Source organism: Polypterus senegalus, chromosome 5 (genome assembly GCF_016835505.1).
Source record: "Polypterus senegalus isolate Bchr_013 chromosome 5, ASM1683550v1, whole genome shotgun sequence".
Taxonomy (NCBI): Eukaryota; Metazoa; Chordata; class Cladistia; order Polypteriformes; family Polypteridae; genus Polypterus; species Polypterus senegalus.
The window spans coordinates 137,755,995-137,777,114 of record NC_053158.1 but is presented as its reverse complement, the minus strand read 5'-3'; the positions used below and the strand labels follow the sequence as shown (position 1 = coordinate 137,777,114).

At 38.2% G+C, this 21,120-nt stretch overlaps 1 protein-coding gene across 1 annotated transcript in view; it reads right to left on the bottom strand.

Annotated features, from left to right (window-relative positions):
- gli3 (GLI family zinc finger 3) overlaps window positions 1–21,120 on the bottom strand; it is a 309,890-nt gene that overhangs the window by 147,432 nt on the left and 141,338 nt on the right. The window contains exon 4 of the mRNA XM_039753392.1: window positions 10,907–11,012. Coding sequence (XP_039609326.1) covers window positions 10,907–11,012 — 106 coding nt within the window. The remainder of the gene's footprint in view (window positions 1–10,906; window positions 11,013–21,120) is intronic.

The following is a 21,120-nucleotide window of genomic DNA, read 5'->3' as shown; positions in this document are numbered from 1 at the left end:
CTGCTCGACTTTTGCAGGGCAGGAGACCACAGTTTTTGCAGACACGTTCATGATATCAAAAGTCTCAGCGCTCTTTGGAGGTCATTCATATATATATATATATCAAAATACCCGCCCCTCGCAGCGGAGAAGTAGTGTGTTAAAGAAGTAATGAAAAAGAAAAGGAAACATTTTAATAATAACGTAACATGATTGACATTGTCATGAGTGTTGCTCTCATATATATGCCTGCCTAAATAAGTCACCCTGCGTTTGCTCTTACTTTATTTACCGTTCATTTAATCATGGCTAGTGGCGGAAAAATTATAAAATGGAAGGAGGATGGCTTTACCAAAACAATTATTGATGGCGAATCGATTATTCATAAAGCTTGAATTGGTGATCTGTTTTTCTGTGTTAACCTCATATTTTTTCATACTTCTTCTCAAACTAAGGAGGTGCGAGGGTAAAATGAATCGGGATCGCTGATCAAAGTAATCGTGTACCAGGAAATCATGCATTGACAAAAGCTCCCCTTTGCTTGTAATGCAAAGTGTGATTAAATGCATTATTTTTAAGCGTTATGGAGCACATGCATGAAGCTTCTCAGCTGTGCTTGTGCTAAGAAAAGGAAAGATTTTAAAAATAACGTAACACGATTGTCAATGTAACCTTTTGTAAGTAGTGCCTGGAGGATTCAGTGTGGAGAAACTCTATAGAGACAGCGTGTGTATTAACTTGTGGATTTTTCTGTGAGTATTTGGTGGCAGTCTGACGAAGTTGCTTCGGAAGACGGCGTTAGCTGCAGAGCTCAGCTCAGAGCCAAATGAGATGAATGGGAGGGGAGATGATGACGTCACTCCCCACCCGCCTTTAACTGTCAATCCCCACAAACACAGTCTCTCGGAATTTGCATAAGCACACCCCTTCACCTACAATTTTAACTTAGTTATAAAGTGATCAAAACTCTCGTTTATATCCTCGTCCTCTCATTAAACTTGTATCCCGCATTACCTGTGGGCATGTGAAAGCGCCAGCGTAGCCTGTCTATGAACTTAATTTAAAGTTTAGGTTTACACCTTGCTTTCTTTCCGAGGTAGCAGCAGTCATGAATATGGTAGTATATGTCACTCGCTCGCTTCTTATTGTTTCGCTGCCTTCTCAATGATAAAATGCATGTTTTCTTAAGCGTCTTTTGGAGGTCTTCCTGGTTTTCTACGCACTGCGTTGACAGTCAGTTCACGTGATTACGTCAGAGGCGTGATGATGTCACACGAAACTCCCCCCCACGTCATTCCAGCTCAACTACATTACAGTTAATGGAGAAAAATACCTTCCAGTTATGACCATTAGGCGTAGAATTTCGAAATGAAACCTGCCCAACTTTTGTAAGTAAGCTGTAAGGAATGAGCCTGCCAAATTTCAGCCTTCTACCTACACGGGAAGTTGGAGAATTAGTGATGAGTGAGTGAGTGAGTGAGTGAGTGAGTGAGTGAGTGAGTGAGTGAGGGCTTTGCCTTTTATTAGTATAGATATATATATATATAGATAGATAGATATTGATATATAGATATGACAACTTACATTAACAATCATGTTACGTTATTTTTAAAATTTTTCCTTTTCTTTTTCATAACTTCTTTAACACACTACTTCTCCGCTCTGGCCTTGGTATTCTGCTAGTAATATAATATGATAAAAAATTGTGAAAAATATACAATATGAAAGCATAAGTACAATATACATGTACACATAGTGCAGATATTGCAAATGGTTCATAATGTGGCTCAGGTTGTACAATATTATGTTTGTAGTGCAAGTTTACAGTGAGTTAATTGTAATTATAAGTAAAAACAGTTCTACTGGAGAGCTGTCAATGGACTGATTGAGCGCGTTTATAGCTCTTGGGATGAAACTGTTTCTGAGCCTCAAGGTCCTTGCAGGAAAGGCTCTGAAGCATATACCAGATGGGAGTAGTTCAAATAGACTGTGGCATGAGTGAGTGGAATCTATGAAGATGTTGGTGGCTTTCCTGAGGCTGTATTTTCTGCGCTCTCAACACAACCTGTGCAGCTGTGACACCACACACAAATACAATAAAAAGGTTAAAATACTCTTAGTGGTTTACTAAGAATAACATCACTAAAGCAGCTATGGTATTTGAAAAAGTCTGGCCATTCTGTGCACAATTATAATGTTACAAAATGATTACAATCAATTGCCTTAAATTTTTAAACAATATGCAATTAATTTTGGTGTATTTGATACAGCCTGCGTCATGGATATGAATTCAAAAAAGATAGACCACAGAAACAGTAGCACTGCTTGGACACTGGGTCAAGCCAGTTTGCAAAATAGAGCAGAAAAGTATACAAGCGTATGGTGTTAGGCTGCCATGAAAATATGTATGGCTTTATGCCAAGTTTAGTTTTTATACATCTCGAAGTGAGCGTGGAAATGGACATAAGCAGCAGTTTTGTGCGTACGCACCATTTATACATATGGCCCAAGGTGTGCAAAGTGATAAAAAGTAGGTGGGTGAGTTTACAAAACTTTAAGTAGCAAGGGGCATCAGATAGTTTCATTCTTGTAGTTAGGTTCTGCTTCATGTTTTTATGTCTAGGTACTTTCTTCTTTATGTGTATATGTGCCAAACATAAAAAATGACTTATTATTAGTTCATTTATGTTGATTGCTATGAAAAATACAAACTTATGCAATTAACACATTCAGATCAGACAACTTTGAAAATGTCCCCTGCACACATGAACTAGATCATGTTATGTTAATAATCAAGATATTTTCACTCTATGTAGATACAGGATATGTATAGAAAATAACCAAGCAAACAAAGACACTGTATCTGTCCAGTCATCCACAACCATTCAGAAAAACTATTAAAGCAGCCACAGATCTATAACTAAGAATTTGTAATAAAAAATCCTACATTTTCCAAAGCCCTGTTCAAGAGCTTTGTCTAATCTTACTTGACCGATATAGCCAATGTTTGTTTAATATTTTCATATTCCAATTCCATAGCATGTTTCTTCCATTATCTCATTGTAGGCTAAATGGTAAATTATATTTGCCATTTTGTTATGATGACATTGCCATCAATCACATGGGGCTTCTAAACGCAGACGATGGCTGCTTGAAAATGTAGCATAAAAAATTCATTACTGTTACTAACAGTCACTAAGAAAAGATATGACACTGCGCAAGAAAATGTAATGATGAAGAATATCAAACATAATAAGACCCAAGCAGCTGCTCTATCCAATCATCTTTAACGTGGTGATTGCTTCCTTCCCTTGAATTTCAACTGTACAGCTTTGAGAATAAGGCTGAGTGCTTCAGACAGGAATTTTCTATACAGTATTTTTTTGTTTTGTTTTTCTTTTAACACTTCTCCTTCTCAGTGTTTCCTTCATCCCATTTTGACAAGAAACACTCAGAAGGGCACCCCTAAACTCACCAGTATAGCAGCACACCTTTGTGCTGTAACAAGAGGATCAAGCTACTGACGGCTCTTAGAACAGTGAAATGCTGCACGGAAGGTTGAAGCTTTCACTTTTTGATCATGCAGACCTCTTTTTTCACATCCACACATACTATTCCCTTTTGCATAGACTATACCTTCACTATAAAAGGGCTACAAAGTCAGCCCTGGAGCTTTCTTCTGGCCATAGTTGTAATCTTTTTATATCTTTCAACTGGCTACCACTGGGAGTCCGCAGACATTCCAACCTCAATACTACTTTTAAAAAAAAAGAAAAGAAGAAAAGAAAAAAGTCTCAAAAAACATGGCATGTACTGTTTTACGCTTTGTATAGTATTGGTAATGGAAATAAAGTCCCATTTTTAAGAGAAGAGTAACATTTTTCTTAACTTGCTTGCATTTTGCACTTACTAGGTTTTATCTGATAAATAGCTCATTGGAAATTTGTGTAACAAATAATAATGGTTTTGTTGGTAATTCAAACTAAAACAGAGAAACAATGTCAGTATGTTTTCTTAAATTGCCATGCATATGCTTTTAACATGTGTGAAAATAAAAAAAAATGAAAAAAATCAGCCTTGCAAATAACCTGAGAGGTTTTCTGTTTTCTGCAGCACGGTGGCGCAGTGGTAGCATTGCTGTCTTGCAGTTAGGAGACCCGGGTTCGCTTCCTGTGTCCTCCCTGCGTGGAGTTTTCATGTTCTCTCTGTATCTCATGGGATTCCTCTGCGTGCTCTGGTTTCCTCCCACAGTCCAAAGACATGCAGGCTAGGTGGTTTGGCGATTCTAAATTGGCCCGTGTGTGTGTCCTGTGGTGTGTTGGCACCCTGCCCGGGATTGGTTCCTGCCTTGTGCCCTGGGATTGGCTCTAGCGTGACCCTGTGTTCGGATTCAGCGGGTTGGAAAATGGATGGATGGGTTTTCTGTTTCTCCATTGATAATGTTTACCAGAATGTTATGAAGCAAAACTACTTATCAAACAGGAAGAGCTAATGTTTGCAAATCCTCTTTTCTGAATCACAAAAATCATACCTGAAACAGTAAAAGTGAAAGAAAAAAACTATAACATTAAACTATAAAGGACACCATACTGTCTGTCTGTCTATCTATCTATCCTATAGGTGCCTTTCATCTGCTACTTTAAAATTACACCCTAATTAATGCAAATAACTTATTTCAAATACTATGCATTAAACACATTTATAGAAATACTAAAAAATACAATTTACCTCTCTATCATCTTATCCTCCTACCTACAATATTATTACTGTATTAAACAATATGGTTAGGTAAAACAATTATAACTGATGTATTCTCATATTGCTTCTTTCCTTATCATAAGAAACTCAAAATTTACATTTTGACTAAATTCTAACATTTTAAAATTCTGCATGTTATTTGAAATATATGAAATGTTACAATTATGAATGTAATAACAAATCTATCTATCCATTCATTTATTTATTTCGAAACACAGCCTTTGGAGGACAGAGCTTCTCACAGCATCAAATCTAAACCTGCATACCATTGGGGTGCAGAAAGAAAATCACAGTATGCAAAGAAAAATACACAGAAAAAAAGAGAACAAATTAGCTTTAAAAAGAAAAAAAACAGGATTGGGTTTAAATTCAGAACTGTGAAGCTGCAGCACTACTAACATTGTGCCATTCCTAACTATGTTTAAAGTTAATATATGTAAGAAACAATTTTTTCCAATTTAAGTCATAACTTACATAGGGCATTCACTGTTAATGGGCAAAGTAAAACATGTATGATCATCTTTAAGTTAATTCAACAGAAAAATGTATGTCAACATGATTAATGTGTACTGCAGGACATTCCCGCATATGTAACACAGTCTACAAAAAACTGTAAATTCAAACTGTAAAAGCAGTAATAAAAGCTGCTTCATTACAATAAAAATAGTTTAACTTCTTTTTGGGAGTAAAGATTCACCTTTTAAAAGTTTCTTCAAGCATTAAGCTTTGAAGTCTGAATTTTAGATATTTTGTTTCAGACTATAAAATTACTTGGACCAGTATCTTATTTGTTGCAATTGTCTTGTTAGTCACTTCCAACCAGCTGTTTTCTGAATCTGTTTTCCTCAGTTTAAGGATAAATAGACAATTAGTTTATCCCTTAGCAAAGGACATAGGTACAGTAAGTACAAAATGAGAATAAAACACCAGCACTCTTATTCTACAACCACTCATTTAGCATTTAGTTGCATAATTCAGCTTTTGGCTTCAATGCGAACAACTTGAAAGTTCACTGTAACAGAAACCCCAGCCGTAAATGCAGCCACTTTCCATGTGCTCAAAGGAGACAGCTCTCCATGCTGCACTATTACACAGCCACTGTCACACAATCCTTAGTTTTCTCCTTTAAATTTACTATCCAAACTGTGCTACAGTATATGTATACTTAATTTGCATCTATAATTAAGCAGATGCACACAGGTAGATTACATCCTATTCAGAAGAGTTGATCTGAAGGAGATTGAAGGCTACAAAGTGGTGGCAGAGGAAAGTATAGTTAAGCAGCATAGGATGGTGGTCTGTAGGATGATGTTGGTGATCAAGATGAGGAGAGGCAGAGCCAATGATCAAATGACGGAAGCTGAAAAAGGAAGACTGCAAGGTTGAGTTTATGGAGGAGTAGAAACAGGCACTGGGTGGCAGTGAAGAGTTACCAGACAGCTGGGAAACTACAGCAGATGTAGTAAGGGTGACAGCAAGAAGGGTATTTGGCATGACATCTGGAAAGAGGAAGGACGAAAAGGAAACCTGGTGTTGGAATGAGGAAATATAGGAGAGTATACAGAGGAAGAGGATGGCAAAGAAGAAGTGGGATAGTCAGAGAGATGCAGAAAGTAGACAAAAGTACAAGGACATAAGGCGTAAGGTGAAGAGAGAGGTAGCGAAGGCTAAACAAAAGGCATATGATGAGTTGTACGAGAGGTTGGACACTAAGGAGGGAGACCTGTACCGATTGGCTAGACAGAAAGACCAAGCTGGGAAAAGATGTGCAGCAGGTTAGGGTGATAAAGGATAAAGATGGAAATGTACTCACAAGCGAGGACAGTGTGTTGAGCAGATGGAAAGAGTACTTTGAGAGGCTGACGAATGAAAAAAACGAGAGGTAGAAGAGGTTGGATGATGTGGAGATAGTAAATGAGGAAGTGTAACGGCTTAGCAAGGAGGAAGAAAGGACAGCTATGAAAAGGATGAAAAATGGAAAGGCCGTTGGTCCAGATGACATACCTGTGGAAGCATGGATGTGTCTATGAGAGATGGCAGAGGAGTTTTTAACCAGATTGTTTAATGGAATCTTGGAAAGTGAGAGGATTCCTCAGGAGTGGAGAAGAAGTGTACTGGTTCCGATATTTAAGAATAAGGGGGATGTGCAGGACTGCAGTAACTATAGGGGAATAAAATTGACGAGCCACGGCATGAAGTTATGGGAAAGAGTAGTGGAAGCTAGGTTAAGAAGTGAGGTGATGATTAGTGAGCAGCAGTATGGTTTCATGCCAAGGAAGAGCACCACAGATGTAATGTTTGCTCTGAGGATGTTGAAGGAGAAGTTTATAGAAGGCCAGAAGGAGTTGCATTGTGTCTTTGTGGACCTGGAGAAAACATATGACAGGGTGCCTCAAAAGGAGCCGTGGTATTGTATGTGGAAGTCGGGAGTGGCAGAGAAGTACATAAGAGTCATACAGGATATGTACGTGGGAAGTGTGACAGTGGTGAGGTCTGCGGTAAGGAGTGACAGAAGCATTCAAGTTGGAGGTGGGATTACATCAAGGATCGGCTCTGAGCCCTTTTTTATTTGCAATGGTGATGGACAGGTTGACAGATGAGATTAGACAGGACTATGATGTTTGCTGATGACATAGTGATCTGTAGCGATAATAGGGAGCAGGTTGAGGAGACCCTGGAGAGGTGGAGATATGCTCTAGAGAGGAGAGGAATAAAGGTCAGTAGGAACAAGACAGAATACATGTGTGTAAATGAGAGGGAGGTCAGTGGAATGGTGAGGATGCAGGGAATAGAGTTGGCGAAGGTGGATGAGTTTAAATACTTGGGATCAACAGTACAGAGTAATGGGGATTGTGGAATAGAGGTGAAAAAGAGAGTGTAGGCAGGGTGGAATGGGTGGAGAAGAGTGTCAGGAGTAATTTGTGAGACGGGTATCAGCAAGAGTGAAAGGGAAGGTCTACAGGATGGTAGTGAGACCAGCTATGTTATATGGGGTGGAGACGGTGGCACTGACCAGAAAGCAGGAGGCAGAGCTGGAGGTGGCAGAGTTAAAGATGCTAAGATTTGCACTGGGTATGACGAGGATAGATAGGATTACAAATGAGTACATTAGAGGGTCAGCTCAAGTTGGACGGTTGGGAGACAAAGTCAGAGAGGCGAGATTGCATTGGTTTAGACATATGCAGAGGAGGGATGCTGGGTATATTGGGAGAAGGATGCTAAGGATAGAGCTGCCAGGGAAGAGGAAAAGAGGAAGGCCTAAGCAAAGGTTTATGGATGTGGTGAGAGAGGACATGTAGGTGATGGGTGTAACAGAACAAGATGCAGAGGACAGAAAGATATGGAAGAAGATGATCTGCTGTGGCAACCCGTAATGGGAGCAGCCAAAAGAAGAAGAAGAAGAAGAAGAATTAAGCAGTGCTGTACATTACCTTGTATTTGAAGCCCTGACAGTAACAACATGGAAGTAAATGTAAGATATTTTAATAAACATTAGTTATTTAATCAATGCTGCAAATGTGCCATGTAATTATTATGATGCACTACAGATTATTGCCATCAAGAAAAAATATATACCATCCATCCATATCCTAACTACAGGGTCACAGGTGGTCTACAGGAAGGAAACAAACCCTGGGCAGGGCGCACACACACACCAAGCACTAGGGACAATTTAGGATCACCAATGCACCTAACCTGCATGTCTTTGGACTGTGGGAGGAAACCGGAGTACCCGGAGGAAACCCACGCAAACACGGGGAGAACACGCAAACTCCAGGCAGGGAGGACCTGGGAAGCGAACCCGGCTCTCCTAAATGTGTGGCAGCAACGCTACCCACTGCGCCATCATGCTGCCCCATATCCATCTATTATCCAACCCACTATATCCTAACTACAGGGTCACGGGGATCTGCTGGAGCCAATCCCAGCCAACACAGGGCGCAAGGCAGGAAACAAACTCCGGGCAAGACGCCAGCCCACCGCAGTATATATATATATATATATATATATATATATATATATATATATATATATATCAATCATAAATTATAAATCAGATACCCATTCCCCTACCTACATAGCCTTTGAAAAACCCTGAAATATCCAAAAAGTTGCCAAATATTCTGAATGTTCAATTAATTGAGAACATGAATAAATAGGTGCAAGGTTATAAATAAAGAGTTCCTCATAAAGTTAATTTAATTTTTTGTGACGTTTACTGAAATAGAACATAATTTTTCCATTGTTCTATGCTAGGTTTAGGATTGTTTCTGTTGAATATGACAACTGTATTAAATATTTTTTATGAAAAAAAAAAACAAAGTTCAAAACAAAAGTAGTATTCAAAGTCATTATAACGAAAAAGAAAACAAAAGTCTGATTCGCAATTGTTCACTGGATACTAATTTCAGATAATGGAAATGTCAGAATCATGGGAAATTCTGGGAGTGATCATCATAGAAACCGGCTAAGCTATTGTTGGAAAATGGTAACTCCCTATGAAAACAAAATAATGTTCTAAAATACAAAATAACTTTCAATTGCTCAAAACCATTTTGTATAGCAAAAAACAATGTAGATGTTTGCATAAGATTCCTTAGGGTGAAAAACCCAGGAAAAGATGCAAACCATGTCCAAATCCTACACCAAACTTAAAAAAAAAATTAACGAACAACACTAATTACAACAATAACATAGCATCCTAGAAGTATAGTGTTAGCTACCACTATACATCATTGTTTAAGCAGTAATGTTCCACCAGGTGTTACCCAAAACAGATGTTAGAGGAATTGGGATAATTGTGAATCCAAGGCTATCTGATAAATAAGCAAACTTCTTATTCCAATAAAGCCTGAGCAGGGAATATTCATGTATTCCATTGAATCAATTGCTGGACAACATTGCTCATAATTGACATTCTAATTCCAAATACGTCTTGGATAGTATGAGTTTAGAAATATGTGTTTCACACAGGCTGAGTTGGAATATATTATATTTTCAATCCATTGTGTAATAATGAGTCACACTATCAAATAGTATAAGACAATTAAAATGTACTGATATTGATCAAGCTTATGTGCAAGGCTATTTATAGGAAATATGATGGATGGATGGATGATATTATTTAATTAATTAAATTAATGTTTAATCCAGAATTTTTGCTTACTGCTTCCAGTACATTTGGTAAATATGTAAGTGGTGATATTGCCAAATTGGCAATGATCTTACAGTAAGGTTGCATGAAAGTCCAGTGCATTCGGAAAATATTTTCCGGAAAATGCTACCGGCAAACACATCATATTTGCTGTTAAAAATGCTTTGGCAAATTTCGCGGATCATCACAATATCTTAAATATCTCTCAATGTTCAGTAGCTAAAATTTTGACAGCATTGTTGATTTTTGTGACAGCATTCTCAACTTCTTTCTTATGCTCTAGCATCTTATAAACCTTTTCCTTTATATTCATAATAAAGATGTGATTTAAGCAATAGTAGCTCAATTTTTCTTCTAGCTAAAAAGCTGAATTATATTTGTAAAGCCTGTTTTCTTATATAGCTTAGTAGTTGGGGATCTTGAATTATTATCTTTGATTTTAGGGAATGATTATTTCTGTTAAATTCCGATCTGCAACACAAGACTGAAAAAAATTAGAAATTTTGCATATTTACATATAACTCATAAGTAATATAACCCCAATAATTTTAAATGAATATATGTATATGGAATATTCATAATACTTTAAATACAAAATATTCTAATGCCAAGTATTAGCTAACCACTCTACATTAGACACAAGGGCTTTTAGCAAAAAGATTCTAAAAGCATAAATGTCAAATTATGTACCAAAAAGTATGTGTTATGTTCTGTAACTAAATATTCTCAGTATTACTGAGGAGACTGCCAATATACTTGAAAATCATTACAACTATTAAAAAAAATCAGTGGGGTGGATTAAGTCAATGGTTTATCTGAGTCAATAATATTTTTGTGTGAATAAGCAACAAATGGAATCAGCTTTGTAGTCACCTGTAAAAAGTAAAATATGTACAGTTCTGGATATAATATACATTTATATGTCAGAGGTACAAATGTTTGCACAAACCAATATGGCCTTGTCAAGAGTTTTTGCTGCACAGCAAAAATGTTACTATTGAAAATTATACTTACATATGCAGAGGAGGAACAGGAGAGGGTTCATACACATAACGTCCTTCATGATGCCTAGCATCAATTGGAACCGGGGGGTGAAATGTTGGAAATAGGTGAGGTGGAGCTGAAAAAACAAGAATACAGATATTAATTAGAAACAGTATACTAGCATCAACATTTAGTGTAAAACATTACTGTATGCTGCAGATCAACTTCAATAATGATCAGATAGGACACACAGTTACCAAAGATTGATCTAGAACCATTCTGAAAGTATGTAGGGGTTTCTTAGGTTTTCACCGCATTAAGCATGACTTTTAATTGCCACAAAAGCCAAACAACATACATTTAAAAGCACTCAGTGGAAGGGTAAATCAAAAATGAATATTTCTGAATGAATTAACCATATTGAAAAAAGTACATAGTGAAACCTAAAAAAATAAGTGCAAACTACACAAAAAATAAATAACACATTCGTATTTGTACTCACCAGTACAAATAAACTGATACCTACTTTACAGTAATGGAATTAAACAGCAACAAAAGTAGTACTGGCTGAAATAAAATTCAATAAATATACACACATACCAGAATGACTAAAAAGAAAAAAAAAATCTTACTTGGCAAGTTGGCAGTCACAGTCACAATGAGGCTTTACGTAGGCATATTGCCATTGGTATAAAGGAGCCACAGAAGCATTTTTTGACACACTTCTGATGAATAATTCTTTGGTTGAAAATGTCATTTTATTAGATAGAGGATGTGCAGCATTATTCATACTGGCACTCAGTTTTGTTTTTATTCTGTACTTCGCTTCTACCTCCTGAAAGTCAAAGTTGTTTACCATAACTGATTCTGCCTTCTTAATTAGCTTGGTTATGTGGTTAGCCTCTCTTGAAGTTATGTTGTCGGCCCAGCACACCAGAGCATAGAAAATCACACTAGCCAACACAGAACTATAGAATATGTGAAGGAAGTCAACACTCAATTTAAAGCAACAGTCTCCTTAGTAAAAAAAGTCTGCTCTACCCTTTCTTATGTAGCTCCTCTGTGTTATAAGACCAGACCAGCTTGTCACTGATGTGGACCCCCAAGTACTTGAGGCAATGCACCACATCTACATCTACTTATTGAATAGTAACTGGTAAACATGCGTGTGCAGTGAAAGCCAAAAATAAGTTCCTTGGTTTTGCAGATATTAACTATCTCATCCCCCTTATCAATACACCCCATAAGTGCAAAGTCATCTGAAAATTTCTGCAAGTGACATGGCCTGGTGTTATATTTACAATTTGAGGTGTACAGATTAAAGAGGAAAGGACAGAGGAGTGTTCCTTGTGGTGTTCTAGTATTGTTCACAACAATATCAGTCTTTTGAGTCTCATAAACTGTATTTTGTCAAACAGACAGTCCATTGTCTAGGACACCACAGGCTATTCCACCTGCATATATCTGCACTTTACCCTTAACAATAAGGGCTGGACGGAAGAAGTAAAAGATGCATAACTTGAACAATACTCTGCTCTAATTTAAGGCTGTTAACAAATAGCAAGTGTGTAAGTTGATTAATAAATATGAATCACTTTATTCAATGCTTATTATAAACCTATCACTGATCTGATTATGAATCTTAATCCAGTTCTACCAGAAAACCACACTCTTCCACAGAAGAAACAAAACAATGTCTATTAGAATTCTTGAGATGGCTGGACCTATACCTGCACCTCGATCACCTAAACAAAGTTTTAGATTACTTCTGCATCGTACAAACTTTTGGCCTTACTTTAAATTCTACTACAGTAAAACCTTGTTTATCGCGGTTAATCCATTCCAGACTCTACCGTGATAAATTAATTTCCGCAAAGTAGGATTCTTTATTGATAAATCAAATATTTTCACAGTTAGAGCATAGAAAACCTGTTTACGACCTTCTAAATACATTTTTTAACCTTATTAGAGCCCTCTAGACATGAAATAACACCCTTTAGTCAAAAGTTTAAACTGTACTCCATGACAAGACAGAGATTACAGTCTCACAATTAAAAGAATGCAAACATATCTTCCTCTTCAAAGGAGTGCGTGTCAGGAGCAGAGAATGTCAGAGAGAGAGACAGAGACAGAGAGAGAGAAAAGCAAACAATCAAAAATCAATAGGGCTGTTCGGGCTTTTAAGTATGCGAAGCACCACCAGACAAAGCAGCTGCAAGGAAGGGAGCAATGTGAAGGTAGTCTTTCAGCATTTTTTAGAGGAGCGTCCCCGACAGCAGGTGCGGTTATGCGGTTATAAAGCAGCTTTATTTTTCAGAGTCACGGTGAGAAGAGTTTCAGAAAAGCAGACAATCAAATATACATGACAGCGTCAGGGCTCTTCTGAACCTCTTCTCACCGTGACTCTGAAAATAAAGCTGCTTTATAACCGCACCTGCTGTCGGGTCTGAGATTTCGTCCACAGTATGCTCTAGGCCAATGTGCAAACAGCCCCTCTGCTCACACCCCCTCCGTCAGGAGCAGAGAATGTCAGAGAGAGTGAGAGAGACAAAGAAAAGCAAACAATCAAAAATCAACACATGCTGTTTGGGCTTTCAAGTATGCGAAGCACCGCGAGGGAAGCATATCGTCTATCATTGAGGAGTTTTATTTAATACTTAATACGTGCTATGATTGGGCAGCTTCTCAGCCATCTGCCAATAGCGTCCCTTGTATGAAATCAACTGGGCAAACCAACTGAGGAAGCATGCATCATAAATTAAAAGACCCATTGTCCACAGAAATCCGCGAACCAGCGAAAAATCCGTGATATATATTTAGATATGCTTACATTTAAAATCCGCAATGGAGTGTAGCCGCAAAAGTCGAAGAGCGATATAGCGAGGGATCACTGTATTTCTATATTAAAGGACATTTACCCAATGTCAGATAACAGGAGCAACATTTATTTGTTATGAACACTGATCCCTGTGTTTCAGATCTGATCTGTTTCTTTACCTGTGTGACTCTATAATATAAGTAAATATTAGACAAATTTATCATCATGAGCAGTTTAATATTTTCTGTGTCACACATGTGCGCTTGGGAGACAGTTTATGGGCTCAAATAAGTGTATGTTCCCTCCAGACCAGAGGTTGGCACTGCCCTCTAACTCTTTCTCCTCTTTCCCTTGAGACCACCTGACAAACCCTCATCCTAAAGCCACTTCCAGACCTCAGAAAACAGCCAACATCACTTCCTTTTCCGGTTGTAAAGATCTCACCTCTTTCAGATGTCATTTCTGGTTCCCAGAATACCATTCTCCCATTACATCACTTTTGGTCTAAAAATTATATATGGCAGCCATTTTGTTCTCCCTTCAGTTCTGTTTTGACCTCATGTCTGTAAACCTCACCAACCATTTTCAAGTACAGTATATGGGTGGATCTTCAAACCTTTCACTTTGTTGTGTATGTTCTTTTAACATCTGTATCCTTTGCTTATTCTTTTAAAAGCATAATTTCACAATCTATACTTATTATTATTATTATTATTACAGCCGTCTGGAGTTTTTTTTTTTTTTTGTTTTTTCTGTCCACCCTGGCCATCGGACCTTACTTATTCTATGTTAATTAATGTTGACTTATTTTTATTTTTTATTGTGTCTTCTATTTTTTTATTCTTCATTTTGTAAAGCACTTTGAGCTACATTTTTTCGTATGAAAATGTGCTATATAAATAAATGTTGTGGTTGTTATTCTGACAGCACTTTTTTAGTGTCAAGTTGATAGGCAATGTTGAAGATGCTCACAGTATTTATAGAGTGGAAAGGAACAGAGTGGGCTTTTAACAGAATTCTGACAAAGCACAGGAGAAAAGAGGCATGAGCAAATCCAACATTTGAGGCCAGATGAGGGCAGGAAGGGCACTCATTCACTTAATGTATATTGATGTTGTCACACATGTGCGACTAGGAGCGAGCTGAATAGACCAAGTGGAGGTGATTACCCACCAAGCCAGGGGGTGGCGGGGTGCTCTAAACCTGTTTCTGTTATTTCTGCAGATCAAATACGGGAAAACCTGCCTGATCTGATGTCACTTCTGGTTCCAGCACCCAGACTGAAGTCACTTCCGGATTACAGACTATAAAAGCCTCCATCTTGCCTAACTAAGTCAGTTCATTCTGAGACCTCAAGCAAGCAACATTATTGTGTTGAATATAAATCTTTTGCAGCCAGGAAAAATATACGGGTAGCTGCCCCAAACCTTTTTCAGTGTGTTGAGACTCGTTCTTTCACAATGCATATACATGTGTTGCAATCTGCTTGAAAAAAATGTTAAAAGGAAACAAAGTTAACTATAATACCTTAAAATATCTACAAGAGAAAGTGACAAATAATAACTTGTTCTTTTTTGCTTCAGACAGGAAAAAAATCAGGGAAAAGTCTAAGTCAGTTTGTACATATAGTTCCTAGTACTATTATCCAACTTGCAGTTTATCATTTACATGCAAACAATACAGTACATCTGCTGGACATCATAACTCAGGAATCTGTATAATATGTTACCGGCACAATGCCATCTCCTGCTGTAACCTCTGACAAAACACTGCATGATGACTTTTCCAAAGTAAGGCTAAAACTGCTGAAGCAGAACAAAGTGCCACTAAACCTGGCTACCTACTATTTATCATACAATTTCCTGACTGATGGTTTCACAAACCAGCTGCTAAGTGGTGTGTACTCTACTGTCAGCAAACTAACACGCTAAATTGAAGACAGGAAGAGTAATCTGTGCCAGAAGCAAACTCTATCTGGACTAAAGGAAATAGCATTAAAAAGGACCAGTTACAGTATGTAAGTTCTTCCTTGGCACGCAGGCACATGTTTCTAGTTGTTCCTTTCAAATTGTGGTGCATTTTATATATATAGGTGTTTTATTTTAAAAAGCTGTTTATTTAACTCCTATATAAAAACTGACCACATTTACAGAATCAATAATGCAACTGTATATAAATGGCTACAATACAGCTCATATTTTGAGGGTTGATTAACTCACTCAGTGGTAGAACAAGCTAATGCACCCTAAATTATATATAGGTTGATAGTATAGATCTCACTCCTAAGAATGGTACATCATTCTGGTAACACTTCTATTAAAATATGCAAAATATAAGTAAACTCTTAGATGTTTTCTCAAATTTTATAGAAAGGCTCATAGTTTGTAACAAACATTGTTTGAAATTGTCTGCAAAAACTTTTCAAAGGTTATGAATTATTCTGAAACTATTGCAAATAGGTTGACAGAAAAAGAGGAATGGGGGTAAGAAGTCAAGAGAGGGTTCCGTCCACCTAGTGGCAGACAGAGCTAAGAGACATTCCCGGAATCTGTGGAGGAAGGTGTCAGGGACTTTAAGAGAGCAAAGATGTCAAGGGATCTACTTCTAATCCCATCAGAGGTCATCTCTGGGCATTAGGGTACAGCCTATGGACACATTTAAATTGGGTGTGCTGGTGATTAAGAGTTTGCCAGCACAACACAGAGGACAGAGGTCTGTTAGCCAATTAGCCATGATTGGGAGAGTTTTGAGGTAAGCTTTACAGAAGAGGGAGTAGAAACCAGACACCAGTTTGGACTTAGGAGAAAGGTTTACAGAAAATTAGTACAGGGGATAAATTGGAAGAAGAGAAAAGAGGAGGACTCCACATGTTCTGAGCACACACCTCAATTTCAAATTGAAAAAGTAGGAAGTGGAAAGGATATGATGTCTAGATCAAACAGACAGACCCTGACTCTCTAAATATATCACCCAGCACAGAGATACCAGACTGACACTAAGAGTAGGGGGAAAGAAAAAATGGAGTGGAGGCACCATCTCAGCAGAAGACCCATTAATGTTTCAACACTTTTACAATCCCCAAACAAATAAGATAAAATGGTGCTAACAATAGGAGAAAATGATTTTAATTTATTAGAAATCGAGCAAAATGACACCTTTATTTGTCCAACTAAAAAGATTTCAATATTCAAGCTTTCAAGAAAACTCAGGCTCTTTCTTCAGGCAAGATGTACTTCTCACTACATTCATAATGGCTAACATGGTACAACACAGTAGTACTACAATATATTAGAAAGAAACACAAATGGAGTTGAGCAATGGTGGAGAATAGAATTTGTTCCTATGGAAAACCAGGAATGAGGATGCTGGAGAGGGCAGACCCACACACAACATTAGCCATAGAGTAAAGGCAGTATAACTCAAAATCAGGAATGGAGACACACTATCTGACCAGTTGCTGATCAGACTGAAGGTGGTCTTTATGATTCCAAAGGAATGAAGATTCTAGAGATTTAACAGATTGATAGTAGTTAGGAGTGGGAGGAAGATGGGCATAGATCTTACAAAGTTAATTCTAGGGAACAAATTCTTGCTAGTTTGAACTGCATTTAGAGAGAGAAAGGTGGGACCAGGAGGAAATGGAGTCTCTGACACCCTTCAGAACACAGTGAAAGTTGGAAAGTACAAAGTTCTGGACAATGAAATGAATGTCCAATCCCAGGTATCTAAAATACACAATCCAAATAAAGAATGAAGGAAGTGTAGAGATAATAAAAAGAACTATTGGCATTATAAAAATAACTGAAACTGGGTTGAAACACAGGGTCTGAACCATGCTATAAAGACAAAACCAGTTCTAACTAGGACAATTCACTAAAAAGGAGAGATTCATCCTCTCAAATGCCTTATTTAGGGAAAAAATAGCAGCAGGTAGGGAAAGGGGAGAAGCAACATGCAAGACATGTAACAAGCAGCAAACTGTGTCCGCTGCATGACAGAACATGATAAATCCAGTTGGATGAAATTAATCAGTTTAGAAATCACCAACTGTAGCCAGTGTACAAGAACCTTTGCCAGCAGTTTGACATCAGAATTCATCAGTGATAATAGGTAATAACTGGAGCAATTGATGTGGTCCTTACCTTGTTTAAGTAATAGGGTAATCAGAACTGAATTAAATGTGGGGCTGAGGTGGAAAGAAGAAAGGGCAGAATTAAGCATTGGGAAGAGCAGGGTTAAAAGTTGCTTACAAAAAGCAGACAAGCTCTCAGAGGGCAACCCATCATGCCCCAGTGATTTTTCAGAACTCATAGAGTCCTGAGCCTGTTTGATTTGTTGGAGCAAGTGGAACATTCAGAGCAGAGGCTTCTGACTCCAAATTATCTGGTAAGGAATTGTGAAAGGAGTTCACATCAGCAGTAGAAAAAAAGGAGGATGAACAGAACAGATCAGAGTACAACTGGGAAAAAGCAACATTTACTAATTTTACCTGGGTTAGTAGTAAAAGACCCATCCTCTGGCCAGAATCATATGAATGAATCACATTCATCATGGTGCAAAAGCAGAACATCAAATTCTGAGATCTGAGATCTTTTGACAAGATTCAAGAGCCAAGTCACTGGTAAAGGCAATAGTAGCATCACAAAGGAAATCCTTCACAGTCATCCGGCATTGAGCCAACATTGACAAAAATAAAAATATGACTAGTCAAGTCCTGGAACAAGGTGTTATGGAGAAGGGTAGCAGCGTACATGGGTATAAATTCAAACTTCCTACTACTAAGCTTGGAGATAACAAAACCCATCATTAGAATTATATCAAGAACTCAGAACCATGAGCTGAGGGCAGCTCCATACAGACTTGATGGAGAGGGCAGATGATGTTGAGATAACCATATAACATTTTATGGCAGCTTGCATAGCACTTTGCTACGATACGTGCATCTAAATTAAGAAAGCAAGATCAATGCGATGTTTGAGTAGAAAATCAGTAATGCAAAACCTCTGCTCAGATGTTGACAAGGCTCTAACATTTTAAGAGGTTATATTTAAATCAGCCATGTTGTGAAGTGAAGAGAACAGTATATACAGACAGGAAGAAAAGAAAAAATATGTGCCAAAAATGCCATGCATATTACCGCAGCAGCATATGCCTGCTGTTCACCCATGAACTCAAAAAATGCATCCTAGAAAAACCCACCCTCCTCCAAAAAACTGTATAAAAACATATCCCTGTGCTCTGGATAACAACCACCACAGCTATTCAAAAAGCTGGTTGTAAACAGACACAGCAGACACTGAAGCAGTCAACCCCACACTCTGACCATTCCTGAGTGAAGTAAAAGGTCTATGCAGGGAAACATAGGAGATGCAGAACAAAGGCCTATAAGCAGGGTTTTGTGGTATACTGGTACTGAAAAAGTAATGAAAAACCCAATTTTTAAAATGGCATGGTACTAACATTTTGTTAATTTCAGTACTAGAAGTTAGTTTTCAAGCATCTTGAGTTTAATCGTTTATTAGTGGTATCAGAACTCCACACCAGCCAAACCTGACCTCACCACCTAAAACAAACCACAAACAGCGGGGGCTGCTTCTTAAATTAAATATACATATTATGTCTAACTCATATCAGCAGGGGAAGCATCCATACATTCCCTCCAACCGCCATAAATGGAATGTATATATTGTAACGGGTGGTCAGGATACTCACCCGGCCGGGACGACGGAGGACATCCCTCTGGGTTTGCTACACTGCCACAAGGCAGGGATGTTCAACCCTGCTGTGGCTCACAAACACCATCAGGGGGCGTATGGGGAATGGCTGAGCCCGTCTGAGCCCTCCTGAGCTGGAATGCCGTCTCACCCGGAAGTGCAGCCGGAAGCTAATCAGGGAATAGCTAGAGCACTTTCGGGTCCTCTATAAAAGTAGACAGTTGCCACAACTCGGGAGCTGGAGTCGGGTGGCAGTGGACTGAGCTAGGAGGAGAGCACAGAAGTGGAGCTTGTTGGAGCAAACGAAGAAAGGACTGAGTACTGAGGGTATTGTCAGCACTGTGAGTTATTGTGTGCTGTGCCAACATGTTGAATAAAGGTGTGTTATGTGACAACAGCTTGGTGTCTGTCTGTGGTCTGGGCTGTTACAATATTTAAATATACACTCTGGATACCCCAAGGGGGAATGTCACACTCCTCTTAAAGATTGAATGGGAATGAAAAAAAGAAAATGGCAGTTGTCAAGCACCTAGCTTTCAGTTGTTTATACTCCAAGGGGTACATCCAATCTCTTTGAACTAATTTACATTATTTATATGAATGCAATGGAAACTCCAAAGGGGAAGCACCCAATTACATAATGATTTGCAGAGTACAGAGTACAAGGCAGGGGTGTGTTTTCCTGGCTGGGGTAACGATAAAAAGTAAGTGATAGTTTTTCAATACCTCAAACTCAGTTGATTTTTAAGAAAGCTTGGAACCCCACACCATTCTGAAAACTACAATATTTATATAAACTTGCAGGAGACTCCATGGGTAAAGCTCCAACACCCCATTCCTTGTAATGATTTATGTACTGCAGGAGGAGTGTGCGGAGGTGTGGCTGGGGGCACGAAGTATTATTATCAATTATTTGCTTCACTAAAGTTTTGGTACCGGTACTGAGGTCTGAAAGCTGGTATTGATACCAAAGTCAAAATTTTAGTCCAATACTAATAAGCAGAAACACAACCCACCTACAGATTCAAGTCATCAGTGCTGACATGCACATGGCTCCTAATGCCAAACTACAGGAAGCTACAAGCATACATCCAAGCACCACACTCCAGAAAAAGAAAAAGAGAGACAAAATAGAAAAGAAAGGCCCTGCCATCCACATCAATGACTATGCAGAACAAAAATAAATAAACAAGTACTAATGAATACTAGGCAAAATTAACCTCCCATGTTAAATCATGAAAACATTAATTAGAGGAACTTAAAGTCATCAAAACATTAAGGAATAATAGTTCTTCTTTTTTGAAAAATAAAGACAAACATCACCATCAGGAGAGCCATAACAGTGCAGCTTGAATCAGACATGGCGACAGCCCAGTGGAAAACTCATGGCTGAAGATGTCTGGCAAAGTGTCACAGAGAAAAGGTGTCAAGTGATTCAAAATTGTCTAATGAGTTGCTCACCTTACCTAGAGTATTGTAGAATACACTACATGCTGACCACTAAAAGAAAGCTTGGGAAGCACAAGAAAGACCAAAAAAGAAGTGACTCTCAATTCTGTCACCCTTGTAATTGGAGTACTCATTGCCTATCTAGCAGCAGCAATGTTAGAAATAAAGTCTAGTTTTTAAAGGAGAGTTCCTGAATTTTTCCTGGCTCTCAAATAACTTCCAGGCAGTTTTGATAATTGATGAAGTGCATTTTAATAGTGGGA